The sequence below is a fragment of the Phascolarctos cinereus genome, unplaced genomic scaffold (assembly GCF_003287225.1).
Source record: "Phascolarctos cinereus isolate Bilbo 61053 unplaced genomic scaffold, phaCin_HiC Scaffold_726;HRSCAF=1367, whole genome shotgun sequence".
Classification (NCBI taxonomy): domain Eukaryota; kingdom Metazoa; phylum Chordata; class Mammalia; order Diprotodontia; family Phascolarctidae; genus Phascolarctos; species Phascolarctos cinereus.
The window spans coordinates 253,051,819-253,072,633 of record NW_027556098.1 but is presented as its reverse complement, the minus strand read 5'-3'; the positions used below and the strand labels follow the sequence as shown (position 1 = coordinate 253,072,633).

Below are 20,815 nucleotides of genomic sequence, written 5' to 3'. Positions count from 1 at the left end.
GCGTGACTGTATCCCTCTCCTCACTCAATAAATTCCAATGGCTCCCTGTTTCCTCTAGGATCAAACATATAAGCTCTTCTGCTTAGTTTTGAAAGTCCTTCTCTTGTACCCAGCATTGTTATGCCTTACTACTCATCCTACCAGACTGGCCTTTTTCTCACAAAGTACACTTTATCTCCTGCCTCCATGCCTTTGTATTTGCTGTTTCCCAGGTCTGGAATGATCTCCCTCCTCACCTTCACCTCTAAAACCCAGATCAAGTTCTGCCTTCTACACAAAGCCTTCCTTCACCTCTAAAACCCAGATCAAGTTCTGCCTTCTACACAAAGCCTTCCTTCATCTGTAAGATGGGTATGGTCATATTAGACTAGCTACCTTTCAGGGCTGCTGTTGTGAGGAAAGCATCTTATAAATTTTAAAATATAATAAATGTGACCAGCTAATAGTATTATTACCGTGCTGATGATTTCACATAAGCTACATATTTTAGTAAAGTTTAGTTTTGGGTGGCATGCCAGAAACTCATAAAATGCCATAGTTAATGAAGCTGTTTGCTTATTAAGAAAGTTTTGTGTGCTTGCTCATATATGCAGAGAAGATTTTTTTTTAACACTGAAGTAGGAGTCACTTATCAGCATTAAATTCCTTCTCTAAATAGATTTGCTGAGCCAGTCATTCAGGCAGTGACTATTGGGATTTGATCATTCCTTTCCTTCCTACTGTGAGTCTATATTTTTGTCTCCTTTGTAAATCCCAAGGTAAATGGAAATGTCAGGAAATGGTTTAATTCATTAAACTAAACTGTAAATCCTTCACTTATAATTGACTGTCTCCTTAAGTAATCATCCTCAACAAAGGCCACTGGCATAAGGAGTTCCTACAGGAAACAGTAAACATTTTTGTGGTTCTTACCAAACTGAGTGCCAGTCCCCAATGAAAATAAGGGAAGGTTGATTCAATGCCTCTTTAAATTTGTTTCCTTTTCTTTATCACTTAATGGGACTCTTTCAAAAATGTAAACCTTATTACATCTCACTTAGCCATACTTTAAAAAAAACAGCTATATAGTCCTAGCACCAGGGTCCTTGTAATTACAATGCCAGAACTTCAGATTTATATCCACTCCAACAAAAGTCCAAAAGACAACATTTAAAAGACATAGGCTAGTGTCATAATCCATTGTGTTGTTACATGAGCTTATGACTGCACATGTAACAAAAATACTCTGTGGACTTGTTAATGGTACATTTGCTTTGCAATTTGATTCAAGAAAAGACTAAGAATGAACCTGCCTGCCATGCTATAACACAAAACTTTTTTTTTGTTTGTTTTGCAAAGACCTTAGATATGGAAAAGGTCACTGCTCCTTTAATATCACCAGTGAACCCACTTACGGCTCCCTCAGGACTCATTTATCTTTGCCATGAAATTAAAAATGACTTCCAAAACCAGCCAGCAATACAGAGCGATTTCCTGAATCCACATCTCCTAACCATTTCAAGAGTGAGGAAGAGCTGCTCCAAAGACTACCGGTGTCCTGTTGGCTCAGACTCACTGTCACCAAAGGCCCATGCCAACAGAGATCTAGATGGGGACCATACTTACCATAACCTCTCTGAACTCTCCAAGCTGAAAGCAGGGACAGGAAACTGGCACCAAATGTTAAGATTTCTCACCCAGAAGTATCAATGCTGCCACTCACCCTTTAATCCACAGGCAGGCTCTGAAACAGGCAAAGATCAAACGGGTTCCTGCTCCTATGAATGGAATTAGGATCTATTTTTTAAAGACTTTTTTTTCTTTCTGAATCTGCAGTCACGGTGCCACTAGGTTAAAAGTATTCAGACATAAAGGGTACAGATACTACCTTCATTCCACATAGAATTCCCACTGACATCAGCTGGGAGTTCCGTTACTCTGCTCAGGGCGGTGGGTGGCACAAAGCATTTAGGACATTTTCCTGGTTTTGATTAAAGGGGATCCAACAATAAACATCTTATTTCCTAGCACATTTATGTTCTTACAGTTTTTGTAAGGCTTTCTCCTGATTCCCTTTGATTTCATTTTCCTTTCCTCTTCTTAGCAGGCATAAGGGCACCTAATGATTATTTTGAGGATGGGAGTTGGTTTCGTCTTTGAGGGTAAGGGGTAGAAATAAACGAACACCCTCCTAGAAGACAGAAGTACCCAGGTGGAAGAATTCTCAGAGCATAAACCCTCAAAGACTGGTCTATTGAATCCTACCTACATAATATCTAACACTATGTTGTCTGTACATAGATGCTAAATGAAGGATTTTAAATTGATTGAGGTAAAACTATTCTTTAAAATATGAGTTTAAAAAAACAAAAATATGCTACTTGCAACAGAATCATTACTATTTATTTTGAAAAGTCTGTTGGTTACAACTTGACTTATATAGATTATAAGACTCAATTCTACAATTATTCAAAATCATTTAAGTCAAGTATGATTCTGAGGTTGTGAACTTGAGTGCCTGGAAAAATGCTGGCACCCTTGACAGAAATAGAGATTCTAGGAAGAAGGCTGGGTTTAGGTAGGGGACAATGAGTTTTATTTGGACACAATGAACTTTAGATGCCTAGAGCTCATCCAGATGAAACTATTCAGTGGACAATTGGAAATGAGGATTTAAACTCAGGAGAGAGATGGGAGTTATTTGCATTGATAACTCACTCCAAAGTTGCTGATTAGATCACTAAGAAAGAACGTGGAGAGAAAAGAAAGAAGACTGGTAGAGAGCCATGGGTAATAACCAAATGTAGAGGAACAGACATGGACGATGACACAGCAAATGAGAGTGAGGAGGGGTGAAATGGGTAGAAGAAGAACCAGGACTGCGTAGTGTCATGAAAATCCAGGACCAGAAGAAGGTAGGCAGCAGTATCTAAAGTTGTAGGGAGGTCAAGAAGGATAAGGACTGAGGAAAAATCATTGGAATTAGCAATTAAGAACCATTGCTAACCTGGCAAAGGGCACTTTCATTTGGTGGGACTGGAAGCCAGATTGCCAAAGGTGTTAAAAACTGAGAGTGAGAAGTGGAATGGAAGCAAGGAGTGCAGGATAATTCTTCTAAATATTTGGCTTCCAAGGAAGGAGAGCTTTAGAACAATGGCTTATAGGGATGATAGGCAACAGGAAAGGATCCAGTGAATTAACATAGCCTGAAGACTGGAGAAGCAGGAAAGAGGATAGCATCAAGGGAAAAAATAGGAAGGTTGGCTTTGGCAAGAAGGGCCAACAGATTCATGAGAGAAAGATCTAAACCCTGTATAGTGGAGACAACATATAAACATACAAGATATTGTTGTTGTTCCGTCGTTTCAGTCATGTCTGACTTTTCATGACCCCATTTGGGGTTTTCTTGGCAAAGACACTAGAATGGTTTACCATTTCCTTCTCCAGTTCATTTCATAGATGAGGAAACTGAGGTAAACAGGGTTAAATGACTTGCCCAAGGTCACACAACTAGTAAGCATCTAAGGCCCAATTTGAACTCAGGAAGATGACTCCATGTCAGGAGGACCTGAAGGGAAGACTAGCTGTGTGATTCTGGGCAAGTCATTTAACCTCTGGTTGTCATAATCCACTGGAGAAGGAAATCAAAAGCCACTCCAGTATCTTTGCCAAGAAAATCTCATTGACAGTATGGTCTGCAGAGACATGAAAAGTCAGACGTGACTGAATGACTGAACAACAACGAAGAGCTTCCTAAACCTTTAGTGCTCACTGATAACACCTACTTGGATTATGAGAAGAGGAAAAGAAGAAATGCAAGAAAGAAGAACAAAAGAGAAAATCATCCTCTTCCTCTTTATCTTGTTTCCATTCATGGCTTCCTTTCTACTGTTGCTTATTTTTACCTTAAGATGTACTTCTCTTAATTTTGCTAAGTTGACTTTATAGTAACAATAATAATAACAAAACCAACAATCTCCATTTATGGAGAAACTGAAGATTTACCAAGTGCCTTGCTTGCAAAATCCCCAAGAGGGAGGTAGAATTATGCCCATTTTATAGATGAAGAAATGAAAACTCAGAGAGGCTAGATGACTTGCCTATTGTCACACAGTGAATAAGTAGTGAAGCCGGAAAAAACTCAGTTCCCCTGACTCCAGTTCAGTATTTTATACATTGTACCACTTTGCCTCTACTTATTGAGTGATGTAGAATGATCAGGTAATAAACAACATTGATTGGATACTTACTATGTGCCAGAACTATACTAACTGTTTTGGAGAATATGAAGAAGGATAAGAGGTCCCTGTCAGGTTAGATGGGGCAACAGATTAATGTGTGTCAATCAGAGAGAAGTGGAGTGCTAAATTGGGTAGGAAGACTCCAATACCAATAGGACTCCGAAAAAAGAGAGACCAGTATGTTCACAAGTGGTTGAAGGCTTTAAGAAGAAGGTGGGACCGGGTAGGTTTTGAGAAGCTTGGGTATTCCAAGAGAAGGGGACATGAACAAGGGCCTACAGAACACTGTTGGTGAAAACGTTAGAAATGAGACTAGCCTTGATGGAATAGACGGCACATATTAAGAGGTAGAAGGTATTTGGCAAGTTAGGGTGGCATCAGAAAACAGAAAACAGTCGCCACTATACAGGGTTTAGAGCTTTTTCTCAAGAATCTTTGAAGAGATGCCCTTCTTGCCAAAGCCCCCTTGATGCTATCCTCTTCCCTGCTCCTTCAGTCTTCAGGCTATATTAATTAACTGGCTCCTTTCCTATTAACTACAAACATGCCCTATTCTTCCCTACCCTTAAAAATGAATTTTTTCTGGCTTCACTACTTATTAGATGTGTGACAACAGCCAGACAAAACCAGGCAGAGAGGTGGGAAATGAGAAATGATGAATCATTTTAGTTTATGGAAGAAAGGAAAAGAGAAAGGAAGGAAGGAAGATAGGAAGGAAGAAAGAAAGAGAAGGAAGGAAAGAGGGAAAGAGGAAGGGAGGGAAGAAGGGAGGGAGGAAGGATGAAAGAAAGAAGAGTGGGGAAGGTAGGACTAACACCAAAATAAAAGCAAACCCCTCCATTTCCCCCTTGCATCTTTTTTCCTCTATCTTTATCCCAACCCTGATGAAGTACATGGTGCATCTGTGTTGCTACTGTGCTAATATCAACTAGTTGCTGAAGTAGAAGTGACTCATAATTTCATTGAGGAAAACATGGAGACCTTTGGGCCAGATTCTATTACAGTTTGATGTATTGGTAGCTGGTTGAATGACTGGGCTCAAAGGATCTAATGTTTTGGTATCAACACAGAAGGGAAGAGCTGCCTCACATGGCATGGCACACTCAACTTTGCTGTGTTCAATTTGTTTCATCAGCAACGTGGATGAAAATAGGCAGAGCACACTGATGAAAGTTGCAGATTCCCTTGACAAGAGAAACAGGACTAAAAAGTTCTCAGCAGGCTGTGTGCTTTAACTAAGAAAATAAAGTGTAATAAGGCAAATATAAAATCTCATGTTTAAGTTGAAACAAGTGAACTGTGTAAGTGTGGCGCAGGGGAGAAATGACTAGAAAGCAATCTTTATGAAAAAGACACAGACATTTTCACTGACTTGCAAGCTCCTTGATAGTGTGAGGGAGATGCCAAAAAGACTAATGCAATCTTGGGTTGTATTTATAAAAATATGTGTTGGGAACAAAGGAGGTAATATTTCCATTGCACTCAGGACTGGTCAGACCACATCTGAAGCATTGTGTTCCATTCTGGGCGCCACAGTTTAAAATTATATTAACAAGTTTGAACACATCAAGTAGAGGGTGACTAGAATGGGGAGGAATCTAGAACACCCAAGGCAGCAGGATATGATGGAAAGCGTATTATTGGCTTTTGAGTCAGAGGACCAGCAGCTGACTCCTGGTCAACTATTTAACCTTGGATAAGACATTTCTCTTCTCTCAGTTACATTTCTATGCTAGTAAAATGAGCAGAATGACATTTGCATACTTACTTCATAGAGTTGTTGCAAAGACCAAGTTAGAATCTCTGCAAAAGTGTTTTTGTAAACACCAGAGGTGTTTACACAAGATGTGCCAAAAGTCTTTGTACAGTTTTAAGCTTTAATAGCAAATATTAAGTACATAAATATTAGCTTTAATTAAATACTTGGACTTTAGTTGCTTAAAACTCCATGAAAACTTTTGGAATACCCTGTTTAAATACTAGCTGTTTATTGTATCATTGGAGGCATAGTTAATGTTAAAGCTAGTCCCATAGAGTGAAAGCTCTGGCAAGTCTTACTGAACTGGTGGGGTTATGGTAAGAATTCCACCTTGATAAGGTGGTCTATACTCTTTAATTAGAACTAAGCTTTCCCAGTTGGGTGGAGTCCCACCCAAGAGGGAACCCAATCTCATCATCAGCTCTGTCCTTCAGAGCTATCTTGACCTAGTAACTAAATGAGGAAATAGAAGGGGGGAAAACCCAGATTTCCCCTTCCCCATTAGTAAGTGGTTATTAATAATTATTTCTCTCACTTAGGACTCCTAACTCTAGAGTTAATGTTTATAGTGGTGCCACTGCAGAAGAACAAGTTCCAAAATAATAGCATGGATGCTTGGGGACACCTCTTTGGACTGCATGATTATTTTCATTAGCATCACTTATGAGTCATGTTCTTCGTATGACCTAGGGAGATGGCAATGAAGAGTGAATGCAGCCAGGGTACTCTAGTGAAGCAATATTTTCCACAGTCCACAGTCGCAGGGATTTGAACACAAACTTAGCACAGATGACAGGAAGACAACCCAGAAACCACATGACAATGGATGCATCTAGGACTAGACCAAGGAAACACTGCAGAAGGACATAATAGGGCACAATTTTAAGTTTCATACAAAGTCATAATATAGAGACTGGCAGCAAAAACAATGGCAGAGTGACCTGCCCTGTGGCCAAGTCCTGCATAGTCAATATGAATTGTGTCTACCAGAAAGCATTAGGCTCATGTCTAAAAGGGCACAGCACTTAGAATGGAGAACTTCACTGACCCAACCCCATCATTTTCCAGATGAGAAAGTGAGACTCAGGGAGATTAAGAGACTTGCCTAAGGTCATAAAGGTAGCAGTGGAACCAAAATTTGAACCCAGATCTTTTAGCTTCAGTTTAGAACAGACATAGGACAAATTAGGGAAACAGAGTTGCCAGCGAACAGAATATAGTCTACATATATGCAATGGAAAGACTGAAGGCCTATTACACCTACATTTTAAAAGCAATGCTACAGTATTTTTATTTTCGTATATAAAAGAAAACACAATATAAACATGTATATTTGTATAAGTAGACAAATATATCAATACATATGTTCTTTTATACAATTTCTTAAATTTGTCACTTCTTTTCTAATCCCAATATCAACATCCTACTTCAGGTCCTTATCATCACATGCTATCATGCAGTACTTACAATGCTATATTAACATCCCATATGCTTTCACTATATCACTCCTTTGGTCAAGAAGCTATAATGGATTCCTATTTCCTGCTACAATAGTCCCCCATTTTCTGCTACATCAGTTCTTCTGCCTCTCTGTTTAGATTTCAGGTTTTTCCAAAATTTGCCCCTCCCCTTAATTTCCTAGTCATACCTCTTACTCCTCCCCTACATGGACCCTGTGTTATAGGCAAACTGGAATACTCACTGTCTCCTGAACATACACTGTTTAACTGCCTCCATTCCTTTCTCACATCTTTCCCTCTGCTTAGATTGCCGTTCCCCAATATTAACCTGTAAAAATCCTTCAAGGCCAAATTCAAATACAGCCTTCGTGGTGAAATTTTTACTGATCAGTCTTGGTCTTACTTAAACCTCTTCTATTATTCAAATCTCAGTATGGCCATTTGCTATGTGGGAAAATCACTTCACTTCTCTGGAACTCAGTTTCCTCAGCTGTATCAGAAACTTATAGCATTATTCTAAATTTTAAAGCATTTCTCTTTCCTTCTCTGTTTTGGACAAATTTCCTATTTATTTTACTCATAAACATTTCAAGACATTTTTGTACTTCAGACTTTTAAAAGTATTTTGTATCAATAGTTTTCACATTTCCCATCTGACATCATCTTACGTAGGGGGAAAAAGATAATATGCTTAATTTTCCTTCATCCAGACTTTACCCCTATGTTCAGAATTCAAAGATTAGACCTCAATCCCCTATAAACAATCTTTCCAGGTTTTACTTTGTATGATTATTTCAGCACTATGTTTCTTTTATTTAGTATCAGCATTTATATGAGGTCCATTAAGAAGCATGTGGCATGGATTATCAATCAACCTTGTCAGGTTGGCATACTCAAAATGGGCAGAAGGGAGCCCTTAATGGAGTGCCATTAAGTCCTTTCCCTCTATTAGGGCGAGGTCAAAAGATCCAGCAGGTATTAAAAAAATACTTAACAATGAAATTCTAGGAATGAGCTCTGTGAACACAAAAGTCCGAAGTAGGGACTGAAGAGAAGCACTTGCCAAGGCTCTTGACTTCCAGCCAGTCTACCCCAAAATAACTGATTTCTGACTTGTTCTCATTTTAGCCTCTTCCCCAGTTCTGCTATTCTGTGTGGCCTCAGTCTGTTCACTTCACCTCTCTGGGACTCAGTTTCCTCAGCTATAAAAAGAGAAACTTGGACTTGATCGTTGGATCATAAATGGGAAATGGAAGGGACCTTCAAAGTTACCTCATCCATCTTCTTCATTTTACAGTTGCAAAAACTGAAACTTAGAGGTACTAAATGACTTAGTCAAAGTTACACAGGTAGTGATAGCCAGGAGCTGAACCCAGGCTCTCTGCCGTGAAATTCAGGACTCCTTTCACTGTCCCACACTGCCAACCTCTAAGGTCTTCATGAGCTATAAATTAATTATCTTATAAACCTACAGTCAAAGTTTCTCTAGCAGACAAGATTCAAAGAGGTCTGTCATAAAATGCACCTGAACTAAGAGAGCTTGAAAAAATTGAAGCTGTATTTCATGTCACTGAAAAAGAGAAAGTTAGACAGTCACACTTTTCTCCATGTTCTGGCCATTCTGTCTGGATTGTTGGGGGCCCATCCAACACTGGAATCTCTTTCTCAGCAAAGCAAATCTGTCAGTGGCAAGACTACAGATGACACCACATGACAGACAGAGAGAAAGAAAAGAGAGAGACAGAGACAGAGAGAGTGACAATGAGAGAAACAGAGGCAGTCAGAACAAAAGCAGGAGGGTGTCCAGAGCAGGGAAGGAAAGGGCTGGGTTGTTCAAAAAGCTCCACTGTGAAAAGAAATTTTGGAGGTCTCAGTAACAATTTGGCGACCATATATTCTGAGCCTTAGAAAGAAATATTTTGTTTCTCTGTTTTCTGAAGAATGGTACAAAAATGGATAGAAATTAAACATATCTTTCTAATAATATTCTTGACAAAGAATATGGAAAAGCCTTAACCTATCTCTATTAAAAATAACTGAGGATTATTTAGTTAACCACCCCTGGAAGATTATATACCATATGCAGCAATGCTCTGATTGGACCTGCCTATTTCTCGGTACTTAATTGGACCTCACTATCCTCTCGGCACCCGATTGGACTTCCCTTGGCATTCCTCAGCATTTGATTGGACCTCATTCACCGCTTAGGATCATAATTTGGAGAAGGTAGGAAAGTTGTAGCTGTCTAGTGCCTATTCCCTTAATTAAGCAGTGGTGACATGACTTATCTTGTCGAAGGTAGCCACTGTCAGAACCATAATTTAAAATGAGGTCTTCTGATCCCCAATTTAGAGCTTCTTGTCCTGCTTCTCCTATACTTGGGTCCAACTGGACCTCCCTACCTCTTGGCACTTGATTAAACTTCCCAATTGCTTGATATTGTCCTGCTGGATGAAGGAAACTGACCAGACTGCTCTCAGAAAACAGTAAAACTTCTGAGGAGCAAACATGCATTTGTTTCTTTTCTGTGTCTAGATAAAGTTGTGTACAATGCAAGACCAGAAAATTCCCAGCTCTCGGGCTACAGGAGGCAGAATCTTGCATGCAGAATTTTGATTCGTTCCATCTACCGCTGCCATTTAAAACATGGTCTATCACATACCCTGTGCCTCTAAGCTGAAAGTTGGCAGAGGCCAACCTTCACAACTTTACATTTAGAGAAGAGAAACTTAGCAAATATTTTCCCAAACAGCTTCACCTTCTTTCTCATCCATAGGTAAATTAATTAATCTATTTTCTTATTCAGTCTAGTGGTTAGTAGAGGGGGTGATCTTGGACAATTCCATAGCTGACAACTTTGGAAATTTGTTCTCACTGGAAGACACAAAGTTGAGAGAAAAATGTTGTAGAAGGCAGGAAAAGAAGAGCAAAGAGTGAGGGAAATAGCTCAAAAGAAAAATTAGGAACTACTATGAGAAGGAGACTGAGCAAGAGAAAGAAAATGAGTATATGAAAACACTGTGTTTTGTTTTGTTTTTTAATGGGTAAACTTTGGGAATTGACTGCACAGAGGAAACAATGAGGCCATTAAAGCCTCATAACTAGAGAATTATGAGGTAACCCAATTACAAGAAATTCATCTAACCACTGCAAGGGTTAGTTTGGAGGGTGTGTGTGTGTGTGTGTGTGTGTGTGTGTGTGTGTGTGTCTTAATTTTTTCTTCCCACAAAATGTAAACTTTTTCAGCCTGTTTTTCCTTCTAAGGAATTTCCCATGAATAAAACCAATGTTTTCACTTCAAAGTTTCTCTTCACAAAACAATGACACCGTTGAAAATTTCTAGAGGCTTTGGAAGTCCTTTCAGTCATGCAAAGTTCTCCCTGCCCATCTGCATTAATAACATTGCATAAATGCAGTGTGTCTGACAGGTCAGCCAAACAAGCCAAAAACCCTAACACCTCCTTTTCAGTTCTGAATGAATGGTTCTGATCCTGTGCATATTTCCATATGATAAGTGTCCTTCAACTCACTAAAGGGGAAAAGAATATTAAAGCCACAAGGCTTCTCACAGTAAATGTGCAGATTTGCTTATTTTCATTTCTTATCTATAATCTTAATGCTCTGAGAAATCAATCAATAAATCAAGTACTTAAAGAGCGGACAATGTCTACTGCTCTACAGGCGAAATTCAGTTTTTTGTGGGCAAAACAGATGCTTTTGAGGTGGGAGTCTAAACCTGTGATTTTATTGGTGTGGAATACTCCCGGCGTGGAACACACACACACACACACACACACACACACACACACTGGCAACTGCGTAATTTTTCATTGTACTGAGTTGCCTGAAGCACTGAGAGCTTAAGTGATTTACCCTTGGTCACTCTGCTAGTATGTGTTCAAGACAGGACTTGAACTCAGATCTTGAGAACAGCCCTTTATCCACCAAGCTAAGCTGACTCTCATGAGAAATATAAGGTACTGTTAACTGTCAATTCACCTTTCAAGTTCCACAGGAGAAAATGTATTGATGCCATAATACGGTCCTATAAAATGCTGAGTTTCTACAATCATTACTTTGCAATGCTGTATTCATATCACAAAACTCACTTGAGCTAAACTCTCTTAATTTGTAGTAGGCATGCATTTAATGGGTACCTCAGGCAGCAATGATAGATAGATAGATAGATAGATAGATAGACAGACAGACATATAGATATATAGATACACACATATACTTATATATGTGTGTGAATATATGTATATATGTATATATATATACAACATAAATATATGTGTGCATATATGCATTTATATAGATGTGGGTGTAAGCCATCCATTAAATCTGTAAATTTTCACATCCTCATAAAAGTCATTAAATACAGTCTTTCCTTATAGTTAGAATTCTACAACTCTCAGAACTCTTTTAAGCTTCATTATTAGGCTCTATAATAATGCTGCTCTAGCACATTGCCTTGCACAAAGCAGAGGCACAGCAAACATTTACTGATTGATTTATTGATGGATTGATTTTGTGATGTCACAAACTGAAGAGAATACAACAGACTAGACTTCACTTGTGTTTTTCCTTAGGCTAAACCTACTTTGAGGAAAGCACATCTTTGGGAAATACGTGGGTGTGTTTCAGAAAGCCACAAAACAGCTAAAGCTACATATACATCCTGGTAGGTAAGGAATACTTTCCATTCCCACCTAATCCCAAATAAAGCCATGCAAATGAACTCTGAGCATCCTTCCACAGGGGGTTTGCTAGTTAAATACCCTCAGTTGGTGGTATTTTCCTATATAAAGACCAACAACTATCTACTTGCTGTATAAATAGAGTACCAACTATTCCTTCATTTGTGACAATCTCCAACAGAGGAAAGAGGCACACAGCTTATCTATGTGGAACTAATGGGAGTTGACTTAAAACAAAAGATAACATGAAGTTTTCCACTTCTTGTATTTGTTACCCCTGCCAAAACTAGAAAGTAAAAAAAAAATTGGCAAACATACTTTTTACAAAATAAAAGAACAATTTCATCTTATTTATGAAAAGAAAAAAATATTTGAGATGTTTTAAAACTCAACACCAATACAATCCATGGTCTCTTAGAGAAAAACATGTACTCATCTGTAGTTAAAGCCAGATATTCTTAATGATTAGGATTGCCTTTCGTATTTGCTGACTGTGAAATTTTCCCTTATTTTTCTGTAGTTTCTGGCTATAGTCTTAGTGCATCCAGTACCATTTCAACCTTAAATTAAGCTGCTATATAAATATCATCAGATTTATACATGTGGGAGACACAATGCAGAGAAATCTAGCCTGCTGTGAAAATGCTTTGATATATTCACATTCATAAACTCAGAGACAAAGCAATTTAAGGGAAGAGCAACAAAGAATGATATTACTTAAGCAAAAGAAAACAGACAAGCTTCCTATGTAGCTTTAAAAAAATACATACTTAATAACAACCCATAAGATTAATTTTCCTTTTCAAAAATTTTTTCCAGGAGAGGAAATAATCTAAATGCAATGGCAAATCAATCAGGTATTTATTGAGAAGACAGTGTGCACTGTATTGTAGGAGAAAAGAACATTGCTGGCAGAAGGACCCAAACCTGTGATCTGACTGACATTGCTTGCTGCTGCTCAAGTGGCACCGACGAAGCCTAGGAAACCAACCTGGAAACCGTAACGCAGGAACTACATTCAGAAATAGCTCCCTGCTTCCTTCCTGAAGAGGTTTTTTAATTCATAAGAAATACTGAAATTAGAAATTAGGAATTTAAAAAGCTCTCTAAAACACTGGATTCATACGGTTCAAGTATAAAATAATCACACGTTTACATGTGGCATATTGATCCCTTAGAATGGCTTTGTACTTGAATGGATAGCAAGCCAACTCGGGGGGTCATAGGATCATATATTTAGAGCTGAAGGGCCCTTACAGGCCTTGAAGTTCAACCTCGTTGTTTTATAGTTGAGGAAACTGAGGAATGGAGAGGTGAGGTGCCCTGGCCTGGGTCATACTGCCAGGAAGTGCCTGAGGCAGGACTTGAAAACAGGCTTCCCTTATGCCAATATCAATATTCTATCCACTGGACCCAGCTGGATCCCAGTCTCAGCACTAGCACAGATTCACTGTGTGATGGAAAACAAGTTGCAATGCCTCTGGGCCTCATTTCCTCACCTGTCAAATGAGGGGACAAGTTTGAAATTAAAGTCCCTTCCAGCTCTGAAATTCTGAGATGTTACAGTCACACCGCTTATTTCCAGGCTCATTTCAGTGAAACCCTGAAATGCACAGGACATACTCACTGCTGTATGGCAGTTAATTCATGATCATAGGCTTAGAAACGGAAGGGGCCTCAGAGTTCGTCTAATCAACTTCTTCATTTAACAGGTGGGGAAACTGAGGCAGACAGAGGCTAAGGGACTTGCGCAGGAACACACAACTAGTATCTGAGTGAGGATACAAACCCAGATCTTTATTATTCTCAGCCCACTGCTCTTTTTTTTTTTTTTTACTATATCACACTTCTTTGTTATTCAGTTATGTCAGACTCTTCATGATCCTATTTGGGATTTTCTTGGCAGAAATACTGTAGTGTTTTGCCATTTCCTTCTCCAGTGGATTAAAACAAATAGAGGTTAAATTACTTGTCCAGGGTCACATAGCTAACAAGTGTCTGAGGTCAGATTTGATCTAAGTCTTCCTGGCTCTAGGCCTGGTGCCATTGCGCCACCTAATTGGCCAGAACTTACTCATTCAAAAAAGTGTTCTGTAGAAAATTCATTCCAATAATGCTACCATCACTGAAAAACAACAGTTAGCAACTCATTTATAAAGTTTTATTTTTAAAATTTATCTTATTACTATATAATGTTCCTCATTTAATATTTTCTCCAGGTTGCTTCTATTGCACGCCATAATCATTATATATTTCATAATAGTATAGTAGTGAATACTATGGGCAACTAGGTGGTGCAGTGGATACAGCACCAGGCCTGGAGTCAGGAAGAGTCATCTTTGTGAGTTCAAATTTGGCTTTATATACTTACTAGCTATGTGACCCTGGGCAAGACTCTTGACCCTGTTTGCCTCGTTTTCCTCATCCATAAAATAATCTGGGGAAGGAAATGGCAAACCAGTCCAATGTCTCTGCCAATAAAACCCAAATGGAGTCATGAAGTGTTGGACACAGTTGAAATGAGCGAACAACAGTGTTGGGAACACTTTAGTTTCCCGGTCTCTACCACACCTGTAGAACCATTTAACAAGTGCCTACTGCGTGCCAAAGGTGGCAAAGCGGATAGAGTGCTGGGCCTGGAGTCAGGAAGACCTGAGTTCAAATCTGGCCTCAGACACTTACTAGCTGTGTGACCCTGGGCAAATCATGAAGAGCTGGACAAAACTGAAACAACTCAACAAGAATTTGACCACTACGAATACAGTCAATAGTAACCATCAATTGATACAGCACTTTAAATTTGCAAAGCATTTCACGTACATTAGCTCATTTGAGCTTCATAGCATTTGAAAGGTCAGCATTATATGTATAGATACATATATATATATATATTATTATTATTATTATTATTACTAACCCCATTTTGTTGATGTCAAAACTGAGGCTCAGAGTGGTTAAATGACTTACCCCAGGTCACATAGTAAGTGTTGGAGGCAGTATAAGAATCCAGATCTTCCTGACTCCTAGTCCAATATTATGCTACAGATTTGCTATCTTCTAATCCTAATGTTCCATTAATGTGAATGGTAAACTATCTTGCATGATATGACAAAATCTTACACTTCTGAAATTTCACTTTGAGTTTCAAAGATCGTATTATGTTGTGGTTGGTGAAGAAATTATTACTCGGGTGGGGGAGGGGTTATACAAGATGCCAGCCATTCATTTTATTGAGACTGCTACTTTGGGATCCTCTCTAATTGTAGTCATGGAGTACATGCAATTCAAAATGCTGTGATGCAAATACAAGTTAAGTATGTAAAGTACTAGAAAAAAATTTTAAGTAACTGGCATTTATATAGCACTTTAAGGTTTACAATGTTTTACATGTCATTTTCCAAGCAGGGCGAATGAAAGAAAAGTCATTTACATTCATTTCACTTCTCCAGTCTACATGTTAGACTGTGGCAGAGTTGTAGGCAGGAATGATCACATATGTAACATACAAATGTGAGTAACTGGAGAGATGGAGGAAAGAACTTCTGGCTATAGTCGGGGTGTGTCCAAATGGGACAATACCCTTGCCCATCCTTTCTACATTTAGAAGGAAGTTCTCTGGAGTTTGTTTTAGAGAAAGAATTTTTCTGCTCTTCTCATATAAGGGAAATAGGGGAAGGGCTTCCTGCTTCAGCAACCCCGGAGGGTAGGTTTTGTAACACGACAAGGAGAATAGGGCTGAATATAAAATATGGTATGACTTTCCCTAATCCACTAATGGTTCTTATTCTCTTTTTTTCTGAATTATTCATCTCCTCCTCTTGATAATGTCTTTTCTCTTTATCTTGAACCTTCTTCTCCACCTGTCAAATACCTTTTCTTCCACACCTCTTTTCCTCTGACAAGGACATAGTGACTGCTATCAACTGTAGAACTTCTCCATCTATTTTCCTACTCCTGGATTTCAGCTTCATCATGTAGGATTTGTCAATCACCATAAAAAAAGGCTGAGTATTTCCTCATGACGCCATACCACGAGATAGAGCTTCAAGTCAAAGTTGGCCATTGATGATAGCCCCATTGGAAAAATGCACAAAGTACAAGCTACTTAGCAAATGCCTAAGTGGCCATTAAGATAGCTGAAGCATGTGCATGTAGGAAGCAGGGAGAAAAATGACTGAAGAAGAGTATGAGTAGCTGTAGTGGAAATTAGAGCAACAGGAGAGAAATAATAGCAGCCATTTTTGAGTGGAAAGATCTGTGAACTTGGTGTCTATAGGCTTTGGTTTGGATCCTGGCTTTGAAACTTACTAGTATGTGACCACGATAACTTCTCTGATCTGTAATTCTGGCCTCTTAGAGAATAGAGATAGTAAAACTTAAACTACCTACCTCACAGGGTTAGAATGGGGAAAATGTTTTGTAAACCATAAAGTGCTATAAAATGTGAGTGTTATTATGGTTATTATAAAATTGTATCAGTCATTTTTCAATCATGTCTGATTCTTCACAACCCCATTTGGGGTTTTCTTGGCAAGGATACTGGAGTGGTTTGCCATTTCCTTTTCCAGGTCATTTTACAAATGAGGAAACTGAGGCAAACAGGGGTGAGTGACTTGCCCGGGGTCACACAGCTAGTAAGTGTCTGAAGCCAGATTTGAACTCATGAAGATGAGGCTTCCTAACTCCAGACCTGGCATTCTATCCACTATACCACCTAGTTACCCTTACCACAAAATTATTGCCCCGCCAAACTTCTTTTGTTTTTAACTCTTCCACAAAAGAGCTTCCTACATAGCATCAATCACAGCAATCTTGTTTTCATCCATTTATATCCCTAGTCCATTTATCTCTCTTCTAAATTCCTAAAATTTCCTTCAACCAAACCCTTTGCTACTGAATGGCTTCCACCTTATTCCTCACAGATCTCCATGTCTTTCAAATCCCTTGTGAAAATCAGCTTTTCACTGAAGTTTTCCACTTTAGGCTAGCCCTTAAATCAATGTCCACTCTTAATTTTCTTTTTAAAGAGTGCAAAGAAAAGAGGAACAAATCCAGGACAACAAATATGCTCATTATAAATATAATTGTCAAGGAACTGAAGTAGGAACCCCCTCCTGCCTCATAGGGAGGATAGGAAGGCTAGAAGGGCCACACAAAGAAAGGAGCTCTGGAAGATGCTGACAGAACCTGGAACCAGATATACTAATGGTTAAAGGGGGTGCATTCCCTTGTAGGCGAGTCACTTTTCAGTGAGTCAGTGGGAATCCCATCAAAGGTACAAATTCTTTTTGTATTTTGTCAGGCCCCACTGACTCCTCAGTGCAACTCCAAAGCTAGCTTACAAGGGAAAGGATTCCCATGGTACCACCAATGCAGATGGCCGTTTTTGGCTACTTTCTATACCTGAGATCTCCACTAGAAGGTCACTAAGGACTTAGTATTTTATGTAATATGACCTAAAGCTCTGAGAATATCAGTGACACCCCTCCCCACCCCCTGCCAAGTAAGTAATTATGAAATTACAGCTGCTCAGTTTCCTTACTCTTTCTGCAAAACAAGACCCCTCCCCAAACTTTTCAATTTGTACTTCTTCAGGCTCAACAAAGTTGATATACTAATTTGTTTGATTTTTCTCTCTATCACGTAATTAAATTTACCCACTGTCAATAGCAATAAAATCTAAGAAAATGGGAACAACAAAAAGTGATCCTCTTTGTCTTTTCGTTTGTTATCTAGAAAGGTACTTCCTGTGATTATTCAGTAATAAATACTTAGCGATGAACAAGAAACAGTGACATTGTCAGAATATATTTTGTAACGTGCCAGAAAATTGAAGATCATTGTTAAATTAAGGGCAAACACCACCATATATTGGATTTTCCAAAATAAAAACAGTAATAAAGTTGTTAGGGAAACATTCATACAGGTAACGGGCTGGCATTACAACATCTGAATAATTGTTTTGGGGTCAAACACAGGAATGAACATGTATAGGAGGTTATTGTAGCTCTAAATGACAAGTTTTATTTTCTATGTGGGCCTCAAGAAAATCATGTAAAATGATCATTTAGCCCTTTAAAATACCTATGGAAATGGATAAAACTCGATCCCGTCATTCCTTAATGCTTTCATGAATTCTCTTTTCAATAATATTCAGTGTTTCAATGAACCTTATTCACATCAAATAGAAATATCCCCATTTCTAAAGACATATGCTTAATTTGTGGCCAGTTGGAATGCAATGCCAAATAACACTTAGAAAGAGGCACTCTTACCATTAATAAATACATAGATTGTAGATTCTGTTCTCTTTTTCTTTGAAACAGGTGTCGACAAGTATCGGCAGCTATAGTAGCCCGTGTGATTGGCCTGTGCCCTGCCCAGGGTCAGAGTGCTGCAGAACTGTTTACCATTCCTCCCACAGACAGATGTGGTGACTCTTAGTCTTTTGCTTTCTTTACTCACAGTCTTAGGCAAAGACCATGAATGGGCCACTTCCCCCCTGCAATCAAAGATAAGGAAACAAAAAACAATTACATCTGGGTATTGTGGCACAGCCTCAGTTCCCAACCATTCATTTTATTCCCACCGCTATTTTGGGGTCCTCTCTAATTGTAGCAATCTTCCTCTTCACACAAAAGCAACACTTTTTTTTTAAAAAAAAGTTTTAAAACAATGATTAAAATAAAGAGTCAAAGAGATTTGGGGGCTGATTTCTTCTTAGTCCATGTTATTTTTTTTAAACCTGACAAACCAAAGCCTTGTCATTCCATAGCCCCTACACCTCCCCTTTTCTCTCCCTTTCAGTATAGGATCTTGACTCATACTTTATATCAAAGTAATAAACACCATCTGGTTACTCCTTCATGCTTCCAATTCTCCAGCTCAAATCCATGCAAACCATCCCCTATTCTCTTCTTCGTTTCTCCACTTACAGAGAAAGAGTTAAACTCTTCTCCTTGGCAAAGCTAGCCTTTCTACTTGGATCCTTGATTTTTCCCCCCACCTATATTTCCTATGAATTTGCCCCTGGAATTATTCTCTACCTTTCTGATCTTAGATCTCTCTTTCCTGGTTCTTTCCCTGCTGCCTACGAACATGCCCAGATCTCCCCATACTCAAATAATCTTCCTTTAAGCCTGCTATCCCCTCAAGCTGTTATCTTAAATCTCTCTTCTCTTTCATAGCCAAACTCCTAAAGAAGCCATCCATACTCATCTAAATTCCATTTCCTCATCTTCCAATCCTTAACACCTTGAAGTCTGGTTTCCATATTATATTTCGTTGAAACTGCTCTATTCAAGGTTACCAATTACTTCCTAATTGCTAGATCCAACGACCTGTCCTCAGACCTCATTCTTAATCATGCCCTCTTCCCTGGCCTCCTTCCCTCCATGGGTTTTCATGATATAGATGTCTCTTGGTTCTCCTCTTAACTGTCTGAATGCTTTTCAGTCTCTTTTCTGGATTATCATCCATGTCTGGATCATCATCTATGTGTGGGTATGTCCTGGGCTCTCTTTTGATCTTCCTGGCTCTCTTATAAACTCCCAAAGGTACTGTTTTCAACATATTAAGTCCTTCATCGTGAGCTCCAATCCTACATCACAAACTGCCTATTGATTATCTCCCTCCACTGGATGGCCTATAAATATTTCAAGTTCAACAAAGTCCAAAAGAGAGACCATTATCATTTTCCCCAAACCAATCCCTCTTTCTAGCTTCCTCACTTTTGTCAAGGGTACTCCCATACCCCTAGTCAACCAGATTCACAACCTTGGAGTTACTCTCGATTCTTTATTGTCCTTAATCCTTCATATTCAATCAGTCGCCTATATGTCAATTCTATTTCCGTAACTCTTGAAGCTGTCCACTTCTCTTTTACAGCTATCATAATCAATGAAGCTACCATGACTTCCTACCTGGACTACTGCAACAGCCTCCTGATTGGCCTTCTTGCCTCTGGCCTCCCTCCTTGCCAATCCAACTTTTCTACGCCTAGCTGCCAAATCAGTATTCTTAAAACACAAGTCTGACCATGTCACTCCCCTCCTTAAAAAGCATTAGTGACCCCTATTGCTTCCAGGTGAAAATAAAGACCTCATTTGACATTTATAGTCCATTGCAATGTAATTCAAACTTATCTTTTTAGCCTGATTTCACATCATTTTTCCTCATGCATGGTACATTCTAGCCTGACTTCTCTTATTGCTGCTCTTCATAAACAAACACCTATATCTTTGCTCCATACCTTGTACAGACAACCCTATGACTGAAATATTTTTCCTCCTTAGCTCTGCCTCTGGAGATCCCTAGCTCTCCTTAAGATTTACCTCAGGTGTTACCTCCTCCATGAGGCCTTTCTTGGTCCTTTGAAATTTAATTTGCATGCATGTATATGGATATATCTATGTATATGTATAGTTTTTATATAATTACATATATTCATATTTACCAAATATATATATGTACATACACATATCCATACATGTGTGTGTGTATACACAATGGAGTATTTCCTCACTACGTTATTTCTTCCTAGAGATTATAAACTCTTTGAGGTCAGAGACTATTTCATTTTCATCTTTGTATCTCACTCAGCACAGTGCCTTCCTTGCATGTAGTAGGCATTTAATGCATACTTATTAAATTGGACCGAACTGAATTAAACTGAAT

At 38.8% G+C, this 20,815-nt stretch overlaps 1 protein-coding gene across 1 annotated transcript in view; it reads right to left on the bottom strand.

Moving 5' to 3' along the window:
• FLT1 (fms related receptor tyrosine kinase 1) overlaps positions 1 to 20,815 on the bottom strand; it is a 112,849-nt gene that overhangs the window by 66,341 nt on the left and 25,693 nt on the right. The window contains 1 exon segment of the mRNA XM_020997130.2: positions 18,415 to 18,641. Coding sequence (XP_020852789.1) covers positions 18,415 to 18,641 — 227 coding nt within the window.